Source organism: Chenopodium album, chromosome 14 (assembly GCF_948465745.1).
Source record: "Chenopodium album chromosome 14, dcCheAlbu1.1, whole genome shotgun sequence".
NCBI classification, from domain to species: domain Eukaryota; kingdom Viridiplantae; phylum Streptophyta; class Magnoliopsida; order Caryophyllales; family Amaranthaceae; genus Chenopodium; species Chenopodium album.
In genome coordinates this window covers 11,459,575-11,473,921 of record NC_137847.1, presented here as the reverse complement: position 1 = coordinate 11,473,921, position 14,347 = coordinate 11,459,575, and the positions used below count along the sequence as shown (strand labels likewise).

The 14,347-nt window shown below is 33.6% G+C and overlaps 2 protein-coding genes across 2 annotated transcripts; one reads left to right on the top strand and one right to left on the bottom strand.

The window, feature by feature from the left end:
• The first annotated feature begins 2,348 nt into the window (after window positions 1-2,348).
• On the top strand, window positions 2,349-3,840 carry LOC145580060 (putative serine/threonine-protein kinase PBL16). The gene is made up of 3 exons (XM_081637383.1): window positions 2,349-2,479; window positions 2,595-2,718; window positions 2,820-3,840. Exons 1-3 carry the CDS (start codon window positions 2,375-2,377, stop codon window positions 3,194-3,196), a joined length of 606 nt encoding a protein of 201 aa, XP_081493509.1. The 5' UTR covers window positions 2,349-2,374; the 3' UTR covers window positions 3,197-3,840.
• A 96-nt stretch (window positions 3,841-3,936) lies between these two features.
• Window positions 3,937-13,595, bottom strand: LOC145580059 (WD-40 repeat-containing protein MSI4-like). Its single transcript, XM_081637382.1, has 15 exons — window positions 13,383-13,595; window positions 12,441-12,504; window positions 11,101-11,187; window positions 10,433-10,495; window positions 9,871-9,936; window positions 9,681-9,755; window positions 9,487-9,562; window positions 7,718-7,913; window positions 7,535-7,616; window positions 7,028-7,101; window positions 6,431-6,542; window positions 6,274-6,348; window positions 5,339-5,415; window positions 4,874-4,973; window positions 3,937-4,439 (listed from the first exon to the last, which is right to left on the bottom strand). Exons 1-15 carry the CDS (start codon window positions 13,502-13,504, stop codon window positions 4,338-4,340), a joined length of 1,371 nt encoding a protein of 456 aa, XP_081493508.1. The 5' UTR covers window positions 13,505-13,595; the 3' UTR covers window positions 3,937-4,337.
• Between the last annotated feature and the right edge of the window lie 752 nt (window positions 13,596-14,347).

Below are 14,347 nucleotides of genomic sequence, written 5' to 3'. Positions count from 1 at the left end.
TTATGTTAATGAAGAAAATGTCCCTGGAATTAGCCTTGATGTGTCTGATTTCCACATAGACAATGGTGAAGCTAGTGGTGAATTTATCTTTGGAGAGAATAATCATGTTTAGATAATTCATCAATTACTATGATATGTATTATGTTTTCATTATGTACTTTTCTTATATGTTTTTTTTTTCATGTTCAAGTTATGTACTCTTAATTTTTCATCATTAATAAAGTAAGTCCAGTTAAATTATCTTAAACTAATCTTATACTTATTATTTTATGAAGATATGGATCTGCCCGAAGTTGGTTCCAAATTTCAATGCCTTTTGGATAGTGGAACAACACACACTATTCTGAAGGATAGAAAATATTTTTTAAAGTTAAAATTATTTCAAGCAAATGTTAATACCATTTCTGGGTCAGCCAAGCTAATAGAAGGTTCTGGAAAAGCTTGCATAATACTCCCAAATGGAACAAAATTAATCATTATTGACGCTTTATATTCGAGTAAATCTCGAAGAAATCTTATAAGTTTTAAAGATGTGCGTCAAAATGGTTTTCATTTAGAAACAATGATAGTGGATCAAAAGGAATATTTATGTCTCACGGCAGAAAAACATGGCAAGAAACATGTGTATGAGAAATTGCCAGCACATTCTTCAGGGTTATATCATATAGATATACGACCAGTTGAAATAAATTCGATATCTAACCAGAAGTTAGATAATAAGAATCTGCTAAATTTATGGCATGATCGTTTGGGTCATCCTGGTACAGGAATGATGCACAAGATTATAGCAAATTCAGTAGGACATTCAATTAGGAATGTTAAAATCCCTCGATCAGATGAATTAACATGCTCTGCATGTTCACTTGGCAAATTAATAATAAGGCCATCTATGAACAAAATTGCTACTGAATCTCCAACATTTTTAGAGAGGATTCAAGGAGACATTTGTGGACCAATTAATCCTGCATGTGGACCATTCCGATATTTTATGGTATTAATTGATGCCTCAACTCGATGGTCACATGTAAGTCTCTTATCCAGTAGAAATGTTGCTTTTGCAAAACCCCTTGCTCAAATTATTAAACTAAGAGCACAATTTCCAGACCATACAATAAAAAGAATAAGGCTTGACAATGCAGGGGAATTTACATCCCAAACATTTAATGATTATTGTATGTCGATTGGAATTGTTGTAGAACATCCTGTAGCTCATGTTCATACACAAAATGGACTTGCTGAGTCATTAATTAAGAGACTACAATTGATTGCAAGGCCATTATTGATGAGATCAAAATTGCCTTCATCTGCTTGGGGTCATGCCATAATATATGCGGCAACTCTAATTAGGTTGAGACCAACTAAAAAAATAGATTGCAATTTTATGATTATGCATGTTGCGTAATTAAACATTTGTAATTAAAAAATAGATAAAATTGTGATATGCTTATTGTGAATGACTGAATGTATTCTTGATAAACTTGGATTATCTTTTTCATAAATGTAAATTGCTACCTATGTACGTAGAGTCCGATTGTAAGGATTCAAATGTGCATTAAAAATAAAATTTAAATACACATTTATAATATTTCGAATATTTTTTAAATGGTTCTACTTTGAATGAGGACATATATTCCAATTCGCAACTTGATCACTATAATACTCAGCTTTTTTTATTTCGGATTGATCACGATAGTAGATTACACATATTTTTAGAAAAAAAAAAAAAAAAAAAAATTGGGTAGGGAGCAAGGGAGGAATCTAATAAGGTATGTAGTGGGTATATTTATAAAAGTACTTCGAAATATAGAGTAGAGGGTGTATGAAAATATACAATTAAATTACAATTTTTAATAGAACTTTTTTTTTTTTTAATACGAGCACAAAATTTTTATATTTTGAACAACATTAAGGGCATGTTCTGATTGACTGAACTTAACTTAACTTAACTTATTGGAGTTGAACTGAACGGAATATTTTATGAGAGAAGGAAATTAAGAACTGAACTTATTGGAATTGGACTAAAGTGAAAATAAAGTGAAGAAAACAGGCCCTAAGACTAGTAAATAAAGTTATGCACAAATTATTCCCCTTGCTCGGGCTATCTAAATGAATAACATAAAATTTAGACAAGCATCAACCCATTACTTAGTTCACCATTTTTTATTTTATTTTATTTTATTTTTGTTGTTGTTTAGAGAGCCATAAGGGCGAGTGAGAGAAACAATTATGGGATTTTCAGAATTTGGGAAAGAAGCTCTACCCACTTGAGCTATCCCTCACTCTCACTTAGTTCACCAACATAATTGTATATATTTAGCTCTTAACATATAATTTTATTATAGGAGTATTGCTTCCCCTATCTTGGGGTATCAGAATGAAGATTGCTTTTGGTGCTGCAAAAGGACTCGCTTATTTACACGATGCTGAGAAGCCTGTCATATACCGAGACTTTAAGACGTCTAACATCTTGTTGGACGAGGTGGGAAACTTATGTTTTAATTATACTACACTATGTTTTCTATCTTTACCTTGCAAATGTGCTTAATTTCACACCCTTATTTACTCCGTTCAACATTCATATATATACATTCCAGGATTACAATGCAAAACTCTCGGATTTTGGCCTTGCTAAAGATGGGCCTGTTGGCGACAAGTCTCATGTCTCCACTCGTATAATGGGAACATATGGATATGCAGCTCCGGAATATATCATGACAGGTAAACTGTATGTATGACTATTAATTCTGAACAGAGGGAATATTGGTTATTAGTTTATTACAGTGTTATTAAACAAGTTACCGGTGGATGTGTAATTGCAGGTCATTTAACTCCTAGGAGTGATGTATACAGCTACGGTGTAGTCTTACTTGAGCTTCTCACAGGAAGGAAGTCATTAGACAAGTCGCGACCAGCAAGAGAGCAAAACCTTACGGACTGGGCTATTCCTTTACTTAAAGAGAAGAAAAAACTACTTAACATCATAGATCCTAGACTTGGAGGAGATTATCCTGTAAAAGGAGTGCAAAAGGCAGCCATGTTAGCCTATCATTGCTTGAATCGCAACCCCAAGGCTAGACCACTTATGCGCGATATAGTAGACTCTCTTGAACCTCTTCAGATCGATGACAATGAACCTCAAATTTTGAATGGTCAAACCACTTTGACTTTCCAAGCCGAGGTTCCAAAAACTATCTAGTTACTTGTACAATAAACTAAGGTTTGTCGTTTGTGACATGTAGTCTGTTGGTATATTTTCTTTTATTAAGAACAATGAGATGTTATGAATTAGGTATCCTTCTAACCAAGGTTTTACCTAATTTATCATCGATCATAGTAATTGGGAGGTGGGATAGTTGATTGATATACTTGTTTGAAAAAGGTTTTTTTTTTTTTTTTTGGCTTCATAAAACCTTCACAATTTGTCCTTACTTTGTACGAAGTATGTATTAGGAATTTAGGACCTTGTAGCTAAAAAGCCTGATATTATTCTTAAAGGATAATCTGATTTTCATTAAGCTAATTTGTGTACAAGATATTGCTCTCACTGAGTAATTAAACAATTTAGTAACAAAAAAGAATGTAATTGGCATGCTACAATATTTCAATTTTACGAAGAATAAAGTTTTGAGCTTAATTTAGAATTGTTCTCCATGCCAAAAAAGGGCACACAAGATTGAAATCTTTAGGGCTTTCATTACTAGTCAGTTATAGGCTACATAGGTTTGATTTCATTTCTTTTTTTTGTTTCTAAAAGGGTGCCCAATAGCGATGGTGATAGCCTGATAGGTTGTTGTAAGACTTCCAAAAGAGGAGAAAACATGGACAAGAGGGAAGGAGAAGATCAAAGATGGTAATTAGATTGTGACAAGAGTTGTATCAACTCCTTTACCTGTCTTTAGCCGTTTGGGTGCACCTAATTCTAGGAACACCGGAGTATCATAATTCTAGCCTTAAATATAGATATTGCAAAGGTGAAATTTAGCTAGAGCAATATCTGTATCCTAGGGATCAAGCATAATAAGCTGCTGTCTGCTGTAGTGCTGTTCAGCCTAATCTAGTTACATACTATCATACTTCAATCTAGAATAGTACACAGATTCACAAATTTATATTACAAATCACATTCCACAACCAAGGTAAAAGATCCCCACCACCCCCAAACACCCTCAAAGTAAAACATAACCCTTAAATTCCATAAATACTAAGTCCCATTCCTTAACTTTCCTGCATCAGCATGCTACATAACTAAAATAGATTTCAGCTCGCACCAGCCATCGTCTACTTTACACATTCATGGGACCTGGAAGACCATGTACTCTACCACTGCTTATCTCACCTCATGATTTAGAACCACATGTAACAACATGTGACTTGAATTCTTCAAGCTCAGCTAAAACCTCTTCTTCTGGTCGGTAAATTAGATCACTCATACGCCATATCTGCGGTAAAATTCATGTAAGAAGACATCAGTGTTTCTGTTTATAGTTAACAAAGTTATGTTAGTTGAATGATGAGGTAATCAGATTATCAGAAGACTGATACAGCCTGAAATTAATTGTAGATTTCTGTCAGTAAAAAACAAAGGACTTGCTGGCTTCTTTATATTAAGGCTTTCACTGAACAAAGCCAAAGTACTAATGTAAAAAAGGGCTTGTCAATAGCTTGAGTATTAATTTAGGTCTAGCAGCAAATTGGAGAATTAATTCAAATTTAGGCTGATGCGGCAACGTCAAAACAAATGCTTCAACCTAAATGAAACTAAAACGCATTTCTTTCTCTTTGAATGAGCTAATATCATGATTAAGGTCATGATAGTCACTATTCATGAATCAGGACATCTAGTGCATATGTAGCAATCAGAGATGATTGGTACCTGTAGAGTTCCACCACCGCCACTAGAATCACAGTCATCAGAAACACTCACAATAGTCCAAGCATCATAGGTATTCCAATGAAAATCAACCACCTTATCCCTGTATATAATTCAGAAAAGCAAATTTGTTCAGTTGTAAGGCTTCAAGACCTCATCCATTAGAGCAAACAAAGCAGTCAGAAAACATACAAAATACTTTTGAAAACAAAGGCTAATATCAAATTTGCATCAAAAACGTTTTTACGCTAGCATTAGACAGAACCATGAACTGTTAAATTTTTTTATAAAGACTCGAATCACTTGATGTCAATTATTCTACAATATGACAATACAAACGTTTTTGCAGAGAAAATGGTTTAATGGAACATGTAGAAAGATACGATGAACGAAAAATTTCCAAGTCTTTAAAATAACCACAAAAGAAATGAATATATCATGTAGAAACATATTAAGAAAAAACCAAACCTGTGTCCAGCATGCTGAAAAAAGAGACCTGGAGGAGCATTTGGTGTTCTTACCCCACGCTCTTTCTTTTTACCAACCTGGAAAAAATAGCAAAGGGTATATCAAAGAAGTTGTACAAGTGGTTTAAAAATGTGGAAACAACAACAAAAAAAAAAAAAAAAAAAAAAAAGAAAAGACACCAGGATATAATAAGATGAAATGCTTGAAATATCTAAGTTTTATTAAGTATTGTAAAATCATTAACTATGTCACAAATTCACAATCGGATAACCCTTTAATAACACATGCCAAACAATTATAATATCAGCAAAGCACAGAAATCTTAAGACACAGTTCTATCTGGCTTATTTAGTCTCAAATTACCTAGTCTGAATTTGTTTTAGCTTTGAACTTTAACTCGTATTATTTGAATTTATCTGAGTTATATCTGACTCATTTGTCTAAACTTTATTACATAATTTTAAGTTATTTCCACTGTGGTGGAACTCATTTGTGAGTGTGTCCAAACTTATTATTTGTAGATCTTATCTGAGCTTATGCCCAAGAAACAATACAACCCATGCACAAAAGTCACATGGTTATTCTTACACTAGATCTATGACTTAATAGATGATGTTCTTGCCACGGTTGATATGTATTCAAAAGTCAATTTTAAATAATCTTCAGACAAATATTAGCAGAGGTTCATATTTATTAAAAGAAGGAAAGGGGCAAGAGAGCATTCAGCAATTGACAAATACAGTAGGCACTAGAATATGAAATCAAAAGCTAGAACACTGGCAGATTCTTTTTACTGTGAGTAACTTTCGGCACAAAAGTTGAACAATAAGTCCAAGCAACTAAACTAATTCCTATCTCCTGAAACCCTCTGCCTATAGTTGTTTTACCCACAGGTCTCTAAAAACATTACAAGAGCAACTGCTGATTTTCTTTACCTTCTCATAGTCCCAAATGTTGAGAACACCATCCTCTGCAGCACTTCCAAAGACAGTTGGATTGTCAGGAGACCACTGAAATTAAGGATGTGTTAAGAACAGAATTTGCAGGATTATAGAATGTGGTTACAATCATTATGCGAAAAACATTTAGAACCTGGACACAAAGAACAGCAGCTTTGTGGCCCTCAAATTTGTGAACAGGTGATCCTACTCCGTCAGAAGTAAGATTACGCCGGTCAAACATACGAACAGAGCTATCAGCAGATCTGAAGAAATTAACACAGAAGCCATGTCAACTCCTACAAAAATATAAGTGTTATTACTGTTACCTAGAAAGGGTAAGGCTGTGCATATTTTGACCTCCCAGACTGACCTCCGAAGGGATCAAACTATACGCCTATCCTTTTTCTCATATGGATATACATAGAGGATCATATCTCATGTATATATGAAGCAACCTAATACTTCCTCTGTTTCACTAAAATTGCAACACTTTGACTTATGCAATATTCACATACTCTACTCTGACTAACTTTTATGATTTATGGTTATGGAAAAATAGTCATGTGGGACCTTATTAGATTCACCTCAATTTATACTTTCAAACAAAATTTATAGTATACACTTGTTGATGAATAAAAATATTAGAGATTGAAATAATGCATTGTCAAGCGTGAAATGATAAGTGTTACAATTTAGTGAAACAGAGGAAGTACAGCATAAACGGAAAAATCAGTGATGCAGAGCGTACCCTGTGAGGATGTAATTTTCATCAAAAGGATTCCAGTCAACACAGTGAAGATCGGCATTATGAGCCTTCTCAACCTGTCAAATTTAGGACCAAAGCACCAAGTCATGTAACAAATAGAATCAGAGTTAATTACATATAGTAATAATGAAATTTAAAAGATAAGTTTACGACTTGAAACAAACATATAGTCTATTTAGTTGAAAGGGTAGAAAATCCCTTGAAAATCACTATCACAATAGCATCAAGTAAGGGAATTTACAATAGTATTAGATCAATTTATATAAAATTCTTACTGTGAGATCAAATGGAAATTTCATCAATTAAACCAAATCAAAATAGCATTTGCCATTCATGTTTGTAGCTCAAAAGTAAAGATACATTTTGAAATCTGCTACTATACATAGTATATGATATTATGTATGTGCACATGTGCATGTGTGCATGTTTGTAACTATAATAAAATAATCAAGTCCTGCTAGAAACATCAAAAAATAATGACAACTCTACCTTAATGGCTGGATCAGACCCAGTCCGAGCATCCCACAGTATAAGGCAAGAGTCATCTCCAACACTACAGAACTCTTGAGAGCTTCAAGATAATTGCAATAGAGTCAAAACCAAATGACAGAACTGCAAAACTCAAGAGTCCCAAATTTTCACTTTACTAATAACATAAAATTGGAAAATCACCTTTTTGGACAAAACTGCACATCTTCCACAGTATCTTCATGGCCTTGAAAGATACCCCGAGGTCCAACAGAAGGGCTTTCACCATTTTGTTTCACTATTGTCGCCCCCGATCCTTGAGGCTTGTTGGTTGAAGGGTCTGAGGCTGTTGTTGTTATGTGGTCCTGAATGCTCCACAAAACTACGGACTTGTCTTTCCCTGCAAAATTATAGCTATGTGTGACAAATTTTGCAAATATATTCAAGCGTACTAAAAGCAAGTGATGCAAGTACAATTAATGGAGCTCCATTTTCAAGCAACCTGCTGCCATTGCTAATAAAATTATCTGTCTTTGTACATGCTTTTTGAGGGAGTATATAAGGGGAGTTACATAGGTAAGATATTTAAAGCAGGAAGAAAGCTTGTCCTATGAGAAGAATATGAATTTTTCACAGACCTGCTAAATAAAAAATGGTATTATCTACAGCCAATGATTGGCATCTACCTATATAGATTTCCATCTGACCTTTAGAAAATTATATGAAGTTGAAGGTAACAGTAATGATGGCAAAAACAACACACACAATCACATTAATAAACAAACCACACAATTTCCTTGTATCAGTTGAGTCCCAATAAGGCAGTAATACCCCATCATCGTACATTCAACACTGGAATCTCATCCATGAGCAAAACCAACAGCCTTAAGGCACCCCTCTCAGAAAAACATTATGATGTCAATGGTGCACCATATAACAGGCCTATAAATCTCATTAATAGGTATCCCACCTCCTTGATGTAGTGCTAGGGTAATACAGTGTGGTCAGGTTACATTGATACAATTCAAGAGAAAACAACCCACTTAAGAAATCACTTCCCTAGCGGTAATGTGGTATGCTACATTTCCCTAAACACAGCTCTCAGAAAAAAGGAATGAATCAAACAAAAATCTCCTTAAGAGAGAGTAATATCCTAAGGAGTATTACTACTGACCACTAAGGAAGTAAATTCAAAATATCTACAGGCCAATAATATGTTTACAATCAGATTAATGACTCTCTGTTCTTAAAAAAAAAAAAAAGAACGAACTTCTTACCTTTTTCCCTCTTTCCAACTTCTTGCATTTCATTCATTCATATTCAAAAATTACTTTCTAGTTTTGAGTGAAAATCATCTAGGAACACTTTATGTACAAATAGAATATGATCCAACATATATTACCATAACTATAATTTGGATAAGCCGGACTTGACTTTTTCAACCCACTTTGAACCAAAACCACCCCAAAATTCCACAGCGCAATGCTGGATTTACAAATAATTGAATCGCTTGTTAGTTTTCACATGGATGCAACAGAAGACAGTATGGTGAGGATATGTGCTTGCTAGACTAGTTATCTGTGTGCGCACTTTTTTTGGATTGGCAGATTTTCTTTGTGCTTGTAACATTATGAATATTCGCACCTAGTGAATGAACAAACACTGTTACCAGATCCTACCCTCTTCCTCCCTCCACCCCCACCCCCACCCCCCAAACAAAAAAGAAGAGGAAAAAAAATAAATAAATAAATAAACACTACAACAATATGAGATGAGATGATTGGGCATTGAATAGAATACCCAGCCAATAGCAAGCTCAAGAATCCATGAAGTCAGACAATCCAAGATAATATCAAATCTATGAGAAAACATGATAGCATATTAACATCAATGTGATCCCAAAAAAAGAAATATATCACATGAGCATCAAGATGAAGTCAAAACTAGAAGTACTAATAATACAGCCTCCCCACCTCCAGAGAGCACATAAGGTTCCTTTGGACACATTGCAAGAGCAAACTCGGCATTTTCTTTATGTCCTGTCAATACCTGCAAGAGAGCATGACATATTATACTTGCATGTTCCTTGGAATTAAAGCACAATGAATAACCCTAGATATATTATACCGAGAAATGAACAAGAAAAAAATAAAAATAAAAATCATACCAAATCTGGACGAGAAGGAGTTGCTCCTAGCACAGCATGGCGATTGGGTTGAGTCTCAACATCCCAAATCAAAACCTAAAATACAATCATATATAAACTTCTTTTGTACAGAAAATACATGAAAATAGAACAAGGGATAATTATAACATTTAGATAATAATTGTTTACTGTATGTCTAGAGAAAGCTTACATCAGGACTATCTGTATGGGTGGCAACAATATGATTATGCTGAGGAAGTTCCCTGATTCTGTTCACCTGTTAAAACACATTGGGAATAATCCATGATTGCTCATGTTCTCTTCAGAAAGGAAATCATGTGCTGAAATTAACACTAATGAGTAAGTTCTTTCATAAGATGTCAAGCCACTCATAAAGAGTAAAACCAACTCAAGAAAAGGCACACACTCTCAAATGTCCAAGTTGATTACATTTGAAAATAAGCTATAACGTATGTGAACTTTTTATGTTTCCACTTAAATTGTCATCTTTCTGAATTCTTTCTAAAAACAGCCTATCCAAGGCACCAGGCTTGAATAGTGTTATACATAATTTTACAGGTTACAAACAAACAAAGGACATTTGAAAAGTAGCCATCAGTCACAGACACAAAATCACAAATAATATAAATCCGAGCAAAGGCTCTAGCATGAAATATGAACATCCTTCAATACAAATACGCATATATGAGCGAGTTTAATACTGTACACTTGTACAACCAGAGCTCTAGAATTCAAAAACAATTTTTCTTCACCTCTCCAGGATGTATAATGGTCTTGTACTTCTTCACAAATGGAGAGCGAGCTTCTTCATTAAACTACACCAAAAAGAAATGAACATATTACAATCATCAAATGGAAAAACTGAACAGGAAATCAACAAAATAAGGCATTTCAATTTTTATGAATCAGGATGGGATGGGGTGATATTTTTTGTTTACAACATTTATATGTATGCTTCATCTACTCGAGAAATATATATATATATATATATATATATATATATATATATATATATATATATATATATATATATATATATATATATATATATACATGAAATTGGAACACCTCGTGCCCTTGTTCCAGTGTCCAATACAGATGTGACTCACAATCACAGATTACAAAGTGTACTTAGAAATTGGGATAAAAGGAATATTAAGCAAATTCTACATCCTTCAATCATATCTTGCCACTTTTGAGATGAAAAGCACACCAATAATGAAAATAAAATAAACAGTTTTGAACTCAATTACGAAATAACTGTCTCGTAAGTAGATTCACGAAATATTAGTTATTCTATATATATACAAAACTAACAACCACCTATAAGTGACAGGTAAAATGAAATAGGAGTAAGAAAAGTTGGTCAAGCAAACACTTAATTTGGAGAGCAGGGAACTACATAAGATAATAAGATCACCTGTGAGATATGCTCTGCAGCAGCAACTCTTGGCTTTACAATTTCACAGTTAGCTATAACCAGTGTATTTGGCACACTGCCATCGGTCTAAAAAATTACAAAGAGAAATACCATCATAACTAAAAAGGACCATGTTATAAAAGAGCAAAGAAAGATTTAAATTCCAATCATATGTGAATGCAACTTTCTGAACAAACATTAGCTGAGTTCATGCAAAAGAAAATTTCAAATATAAATAATTTAATGGAGAATTGGAGATGGACAATCAAGTAGCAGAACAACAGAAATTTAATCGTTAACGATGCCATTGCTTGGTCCATGTCATGCCATAGCCAACACCTCTAATGAGGCTTTTACCTATAGAAATTCAAGCAAGCTCACCAAACAAGCAAGGAGGATTTTCTTACATCAGACCTGTAATCTGAAAGTCACCTAACTGAACTACAATTTCACAACAAATAAAACATAACTACATAAGGTATAAATAATTATTTAGTGACATGTTATATGTAATCCATTATAATTGAAAGTTGATATACTGTCCATCATAGATGTTAGAATATGCCTTGAATCAGTTAGCCCCCTTCAAATGACTCACTATTTGTTGAGTAGGTTAGGTTTTTTGTTTTTGAGCCTACATTCGGCCTAATCCGTTTTAGGAGTACTATATAAACGCCGTAAGGGTTTAACAATTTAACCTAGGAAATATTATGTAAATTGTACTTTCCTCAAGATCAATAAAACTCTCCTCTCACCTCTCCATGAACATAGCTAACTCATCATTAGTCAATCAATCAATCAATCAATCAAAGCCTTAATCCCAAAAGTGGGGTCGGCTAACATGAACCAAATTTGATTATTCCGTGTAGTCATCAACATAAATCTTTCTCCTCCATCCCTTACGATCCAAAACTTCATCCTCACGTAAATCCATGCACTTCATATCCTTCCTCACTCCTTCCAACCAAGTCATCTTTGGTCTCCCTCTTCCTCGTTTAATCCCTCCATGGTCCCACTCAACTCATCATTAGTGAACGAAATAAAATTTGTGTTCTTGTTTGTTGATTTCTTTAATCTTTCTTGCATCCATTATAACAATAGACGTCTCCATACTTGTTGAGAAACGAAGTATTAGTGGAGGTCTCTCAACCATGTCAGTTAGAACTTGAAAAGAAATTCTAAAAGAATTGCAACTCGGAAAACATATAAGCACGAAATTTAAGGGAATTTTTTTTATTATTTAATTTTTACTATAAATTCATATAGCAACAACAATGTACTATGAAATTAACCACTATTAAGATTAAAAGGAGAGAGATAAGAGGAAAAGCAGAAAATGCCTGTTCAGAGAGATAGAGACGCTGCCGGTTCTTGTAAGTAGCTTGCTCGAGCTGCGGGCCCCACCTGCATAAGGCCATGAACACAATTACTCAAGACACACTAAAAGTATAGGTTATTTTGAAGTGAATTATAAGGATGACAGATGATTAAGTTGCGCCCATTTGAAGTGAGTTTGTCGTGTTCAACTCCTCACAATTAGACCTGCTTATTATTTTTATTTTAACTCTGAAATTAACATCATACTTCAAAAGTTCAAACTTCAAAATGCCAATTATAACACCTTAAAATGCAGGAATACTACATATCATTAAACCTCTAAAATTGCACAAATGTACTACAAAATCAGAAAATAAGGTAGTTCCATAACTCATACTGCCAAATAATTTCAAAGGCGAACAATTAATGTTCATTTCATGCTTCATCACAACATCAAGTTATCAATACTACAAAAAAATTTCAACTTTGAAACACAACTGTGACGATTAAGGTTCAATTCGGCACGATATCAACACTACCGAAAATCAGCAACGATCAAAAGTATCAACTTTGAAACAGAACAGCGCTCTGGAAAGGTTTAACTCACCACCGTATCAAGCCAACCGAAATTTAACAACAACCAACCAACCAACCAAACAAACAAACAAAATTATCAATTTCTCAACAGAACCTAGACTGATATATTTAATTTTCCAGCATAGTCAATTATGAAGTAAGTCAACCATTTTGGACACAAAAATTCATCATTACAACAAAAGAAGACGAACAAAAACAATCAACAACTAAAAAAAGCTAGAAATTAACCAAATAAAAAAAAAATGCAACAAATTCATCAAAATACAATACAAAATACGTGGAATTAGGGCATGAAGAATTGAAAATTTCGAAAATTTAGAGTGAAACAGGAAAATGATAGAATTTGAAACCCTAAAAAAGTAGAGTACCGGCAAGAGAGAGAAGGCCAGACGAGGTTGTGATTAGCGAGCCAGTCGTAGAGAACAGGGACGAGAGATTTCCATTGAGCGTACTTCTCATCAACTGCCGATTGTTGATGTTTTCCTCTCATTTTCTTCTTCAAACCAACTTTCTCTAATTCTTCTGCTTCTTCTTCTTCTTCTTCTTCTTCTTCTTCTTCTTCTTGTCTACAGTTGGAGTGAGCTGCTTTGCATTTGTAATACAGACAACACTATAAAATTACGGACTTGGGACTTTGGGAGTATGGGACCCTATTTATTTTGTGTCTGTGTCTGGATTTGTAGAGAGAGACGATTGTACGATTATTCGAGGGGACCCGACCTGATTAGAATCAATTATAAAGGTTTTAAAAATTTCAAGTAATTTTAATTTAATTTAAAAGTGATTCGAATTAAATTTTGACTTCTACGAAATGTAAACTCATTGTTATCGCAGGACTGAAATCCGAATTAAATTTGATATGACTAGACCAATTGAACTTAACCTAATTTAACACCTTTAAAGTATCTTTAGCTTGTCTAAGTCCAACACAATTCTATTCATCGCTGTATATATATTTTCCAGCTTAAATTGATTCCATTATCTTTTTTCGATTTTCTTAATGTGTTTTTCTTTTCCCCTCATCTCCTCTCTCTTTCTTTTTTTTCTTTCCATCGGAATCTTGAATTACAAACACTTTTTTTTTTTTTTTTTTTTTTGGAAAAACACTTGCAAACTTACTTTGACTTTCATTTTTTAAGTTGGAGAAGGCATTAACCAATGATTTTACCTTGTATCCTTGTTCTAATAATTGAAAGATTTGATTAATCCCTTTTTTTTCCTTGTGTATCTTTGTTCTAATAATTGAAATATTTGATTAATCCCTTTTTTTTTTTCCTTGTGGAATTTTATCTAAAGTATAATTTGCAGTTTGTTTGATTGATAAATTCAAAAA

What these genes read in the sequence shown, in the direction of transcription:
- LOC145580060 (XM_081637383.1), top strand. Translation starts at nt 2,375, where the DNA reads ATGAAGATTGCTTTTGGTGCTGCAAAAGGACTCGCTTATTTACACGAT. An exon ending in CTAACATCTTGTTGGACGAG is followed by an intron (nt 2,480 to 2,594) that starts GTGGGAAACTTA and finishes TATACATTCCAG; the next exon opens with GATTACAATGCAAAACTCTC. An exon ending in TCCGGAATATATCATGACAG is followed by an intron (nt 2,719 to 2,819) that starts GTAAACTGTATG and finishes GTGTAATTGCAG; the next exon opens with GTCATTTAACTCCTAGGAGT.
- LOC145580059 (XM_081637382.1), bottom strand. Translation starts at nt 13,504, where the DNA reads ATGAGAGGAAAACATCAACAATCGGCAGTTGATGAGAAGTACGCTCAA. An exon ending in GAAAATTACATCCTCACAGG is followed by an intron (nt 6,543 to 7,027) that starts GTACGCTCTGCA and finishes TAATTTCTTCAG; the next exon opens with ATCTGCTGATAGCTCTGTTC. An exon ending in CTGCTGTTCTTTGTGTCCAG is followed by an intron (nt 6,349 to 6,430) that starts GTTCTAAATGTT and finishes CCTTAATTTCAG; the next exon opens with TGGTCTCCTGACAATCCAAC.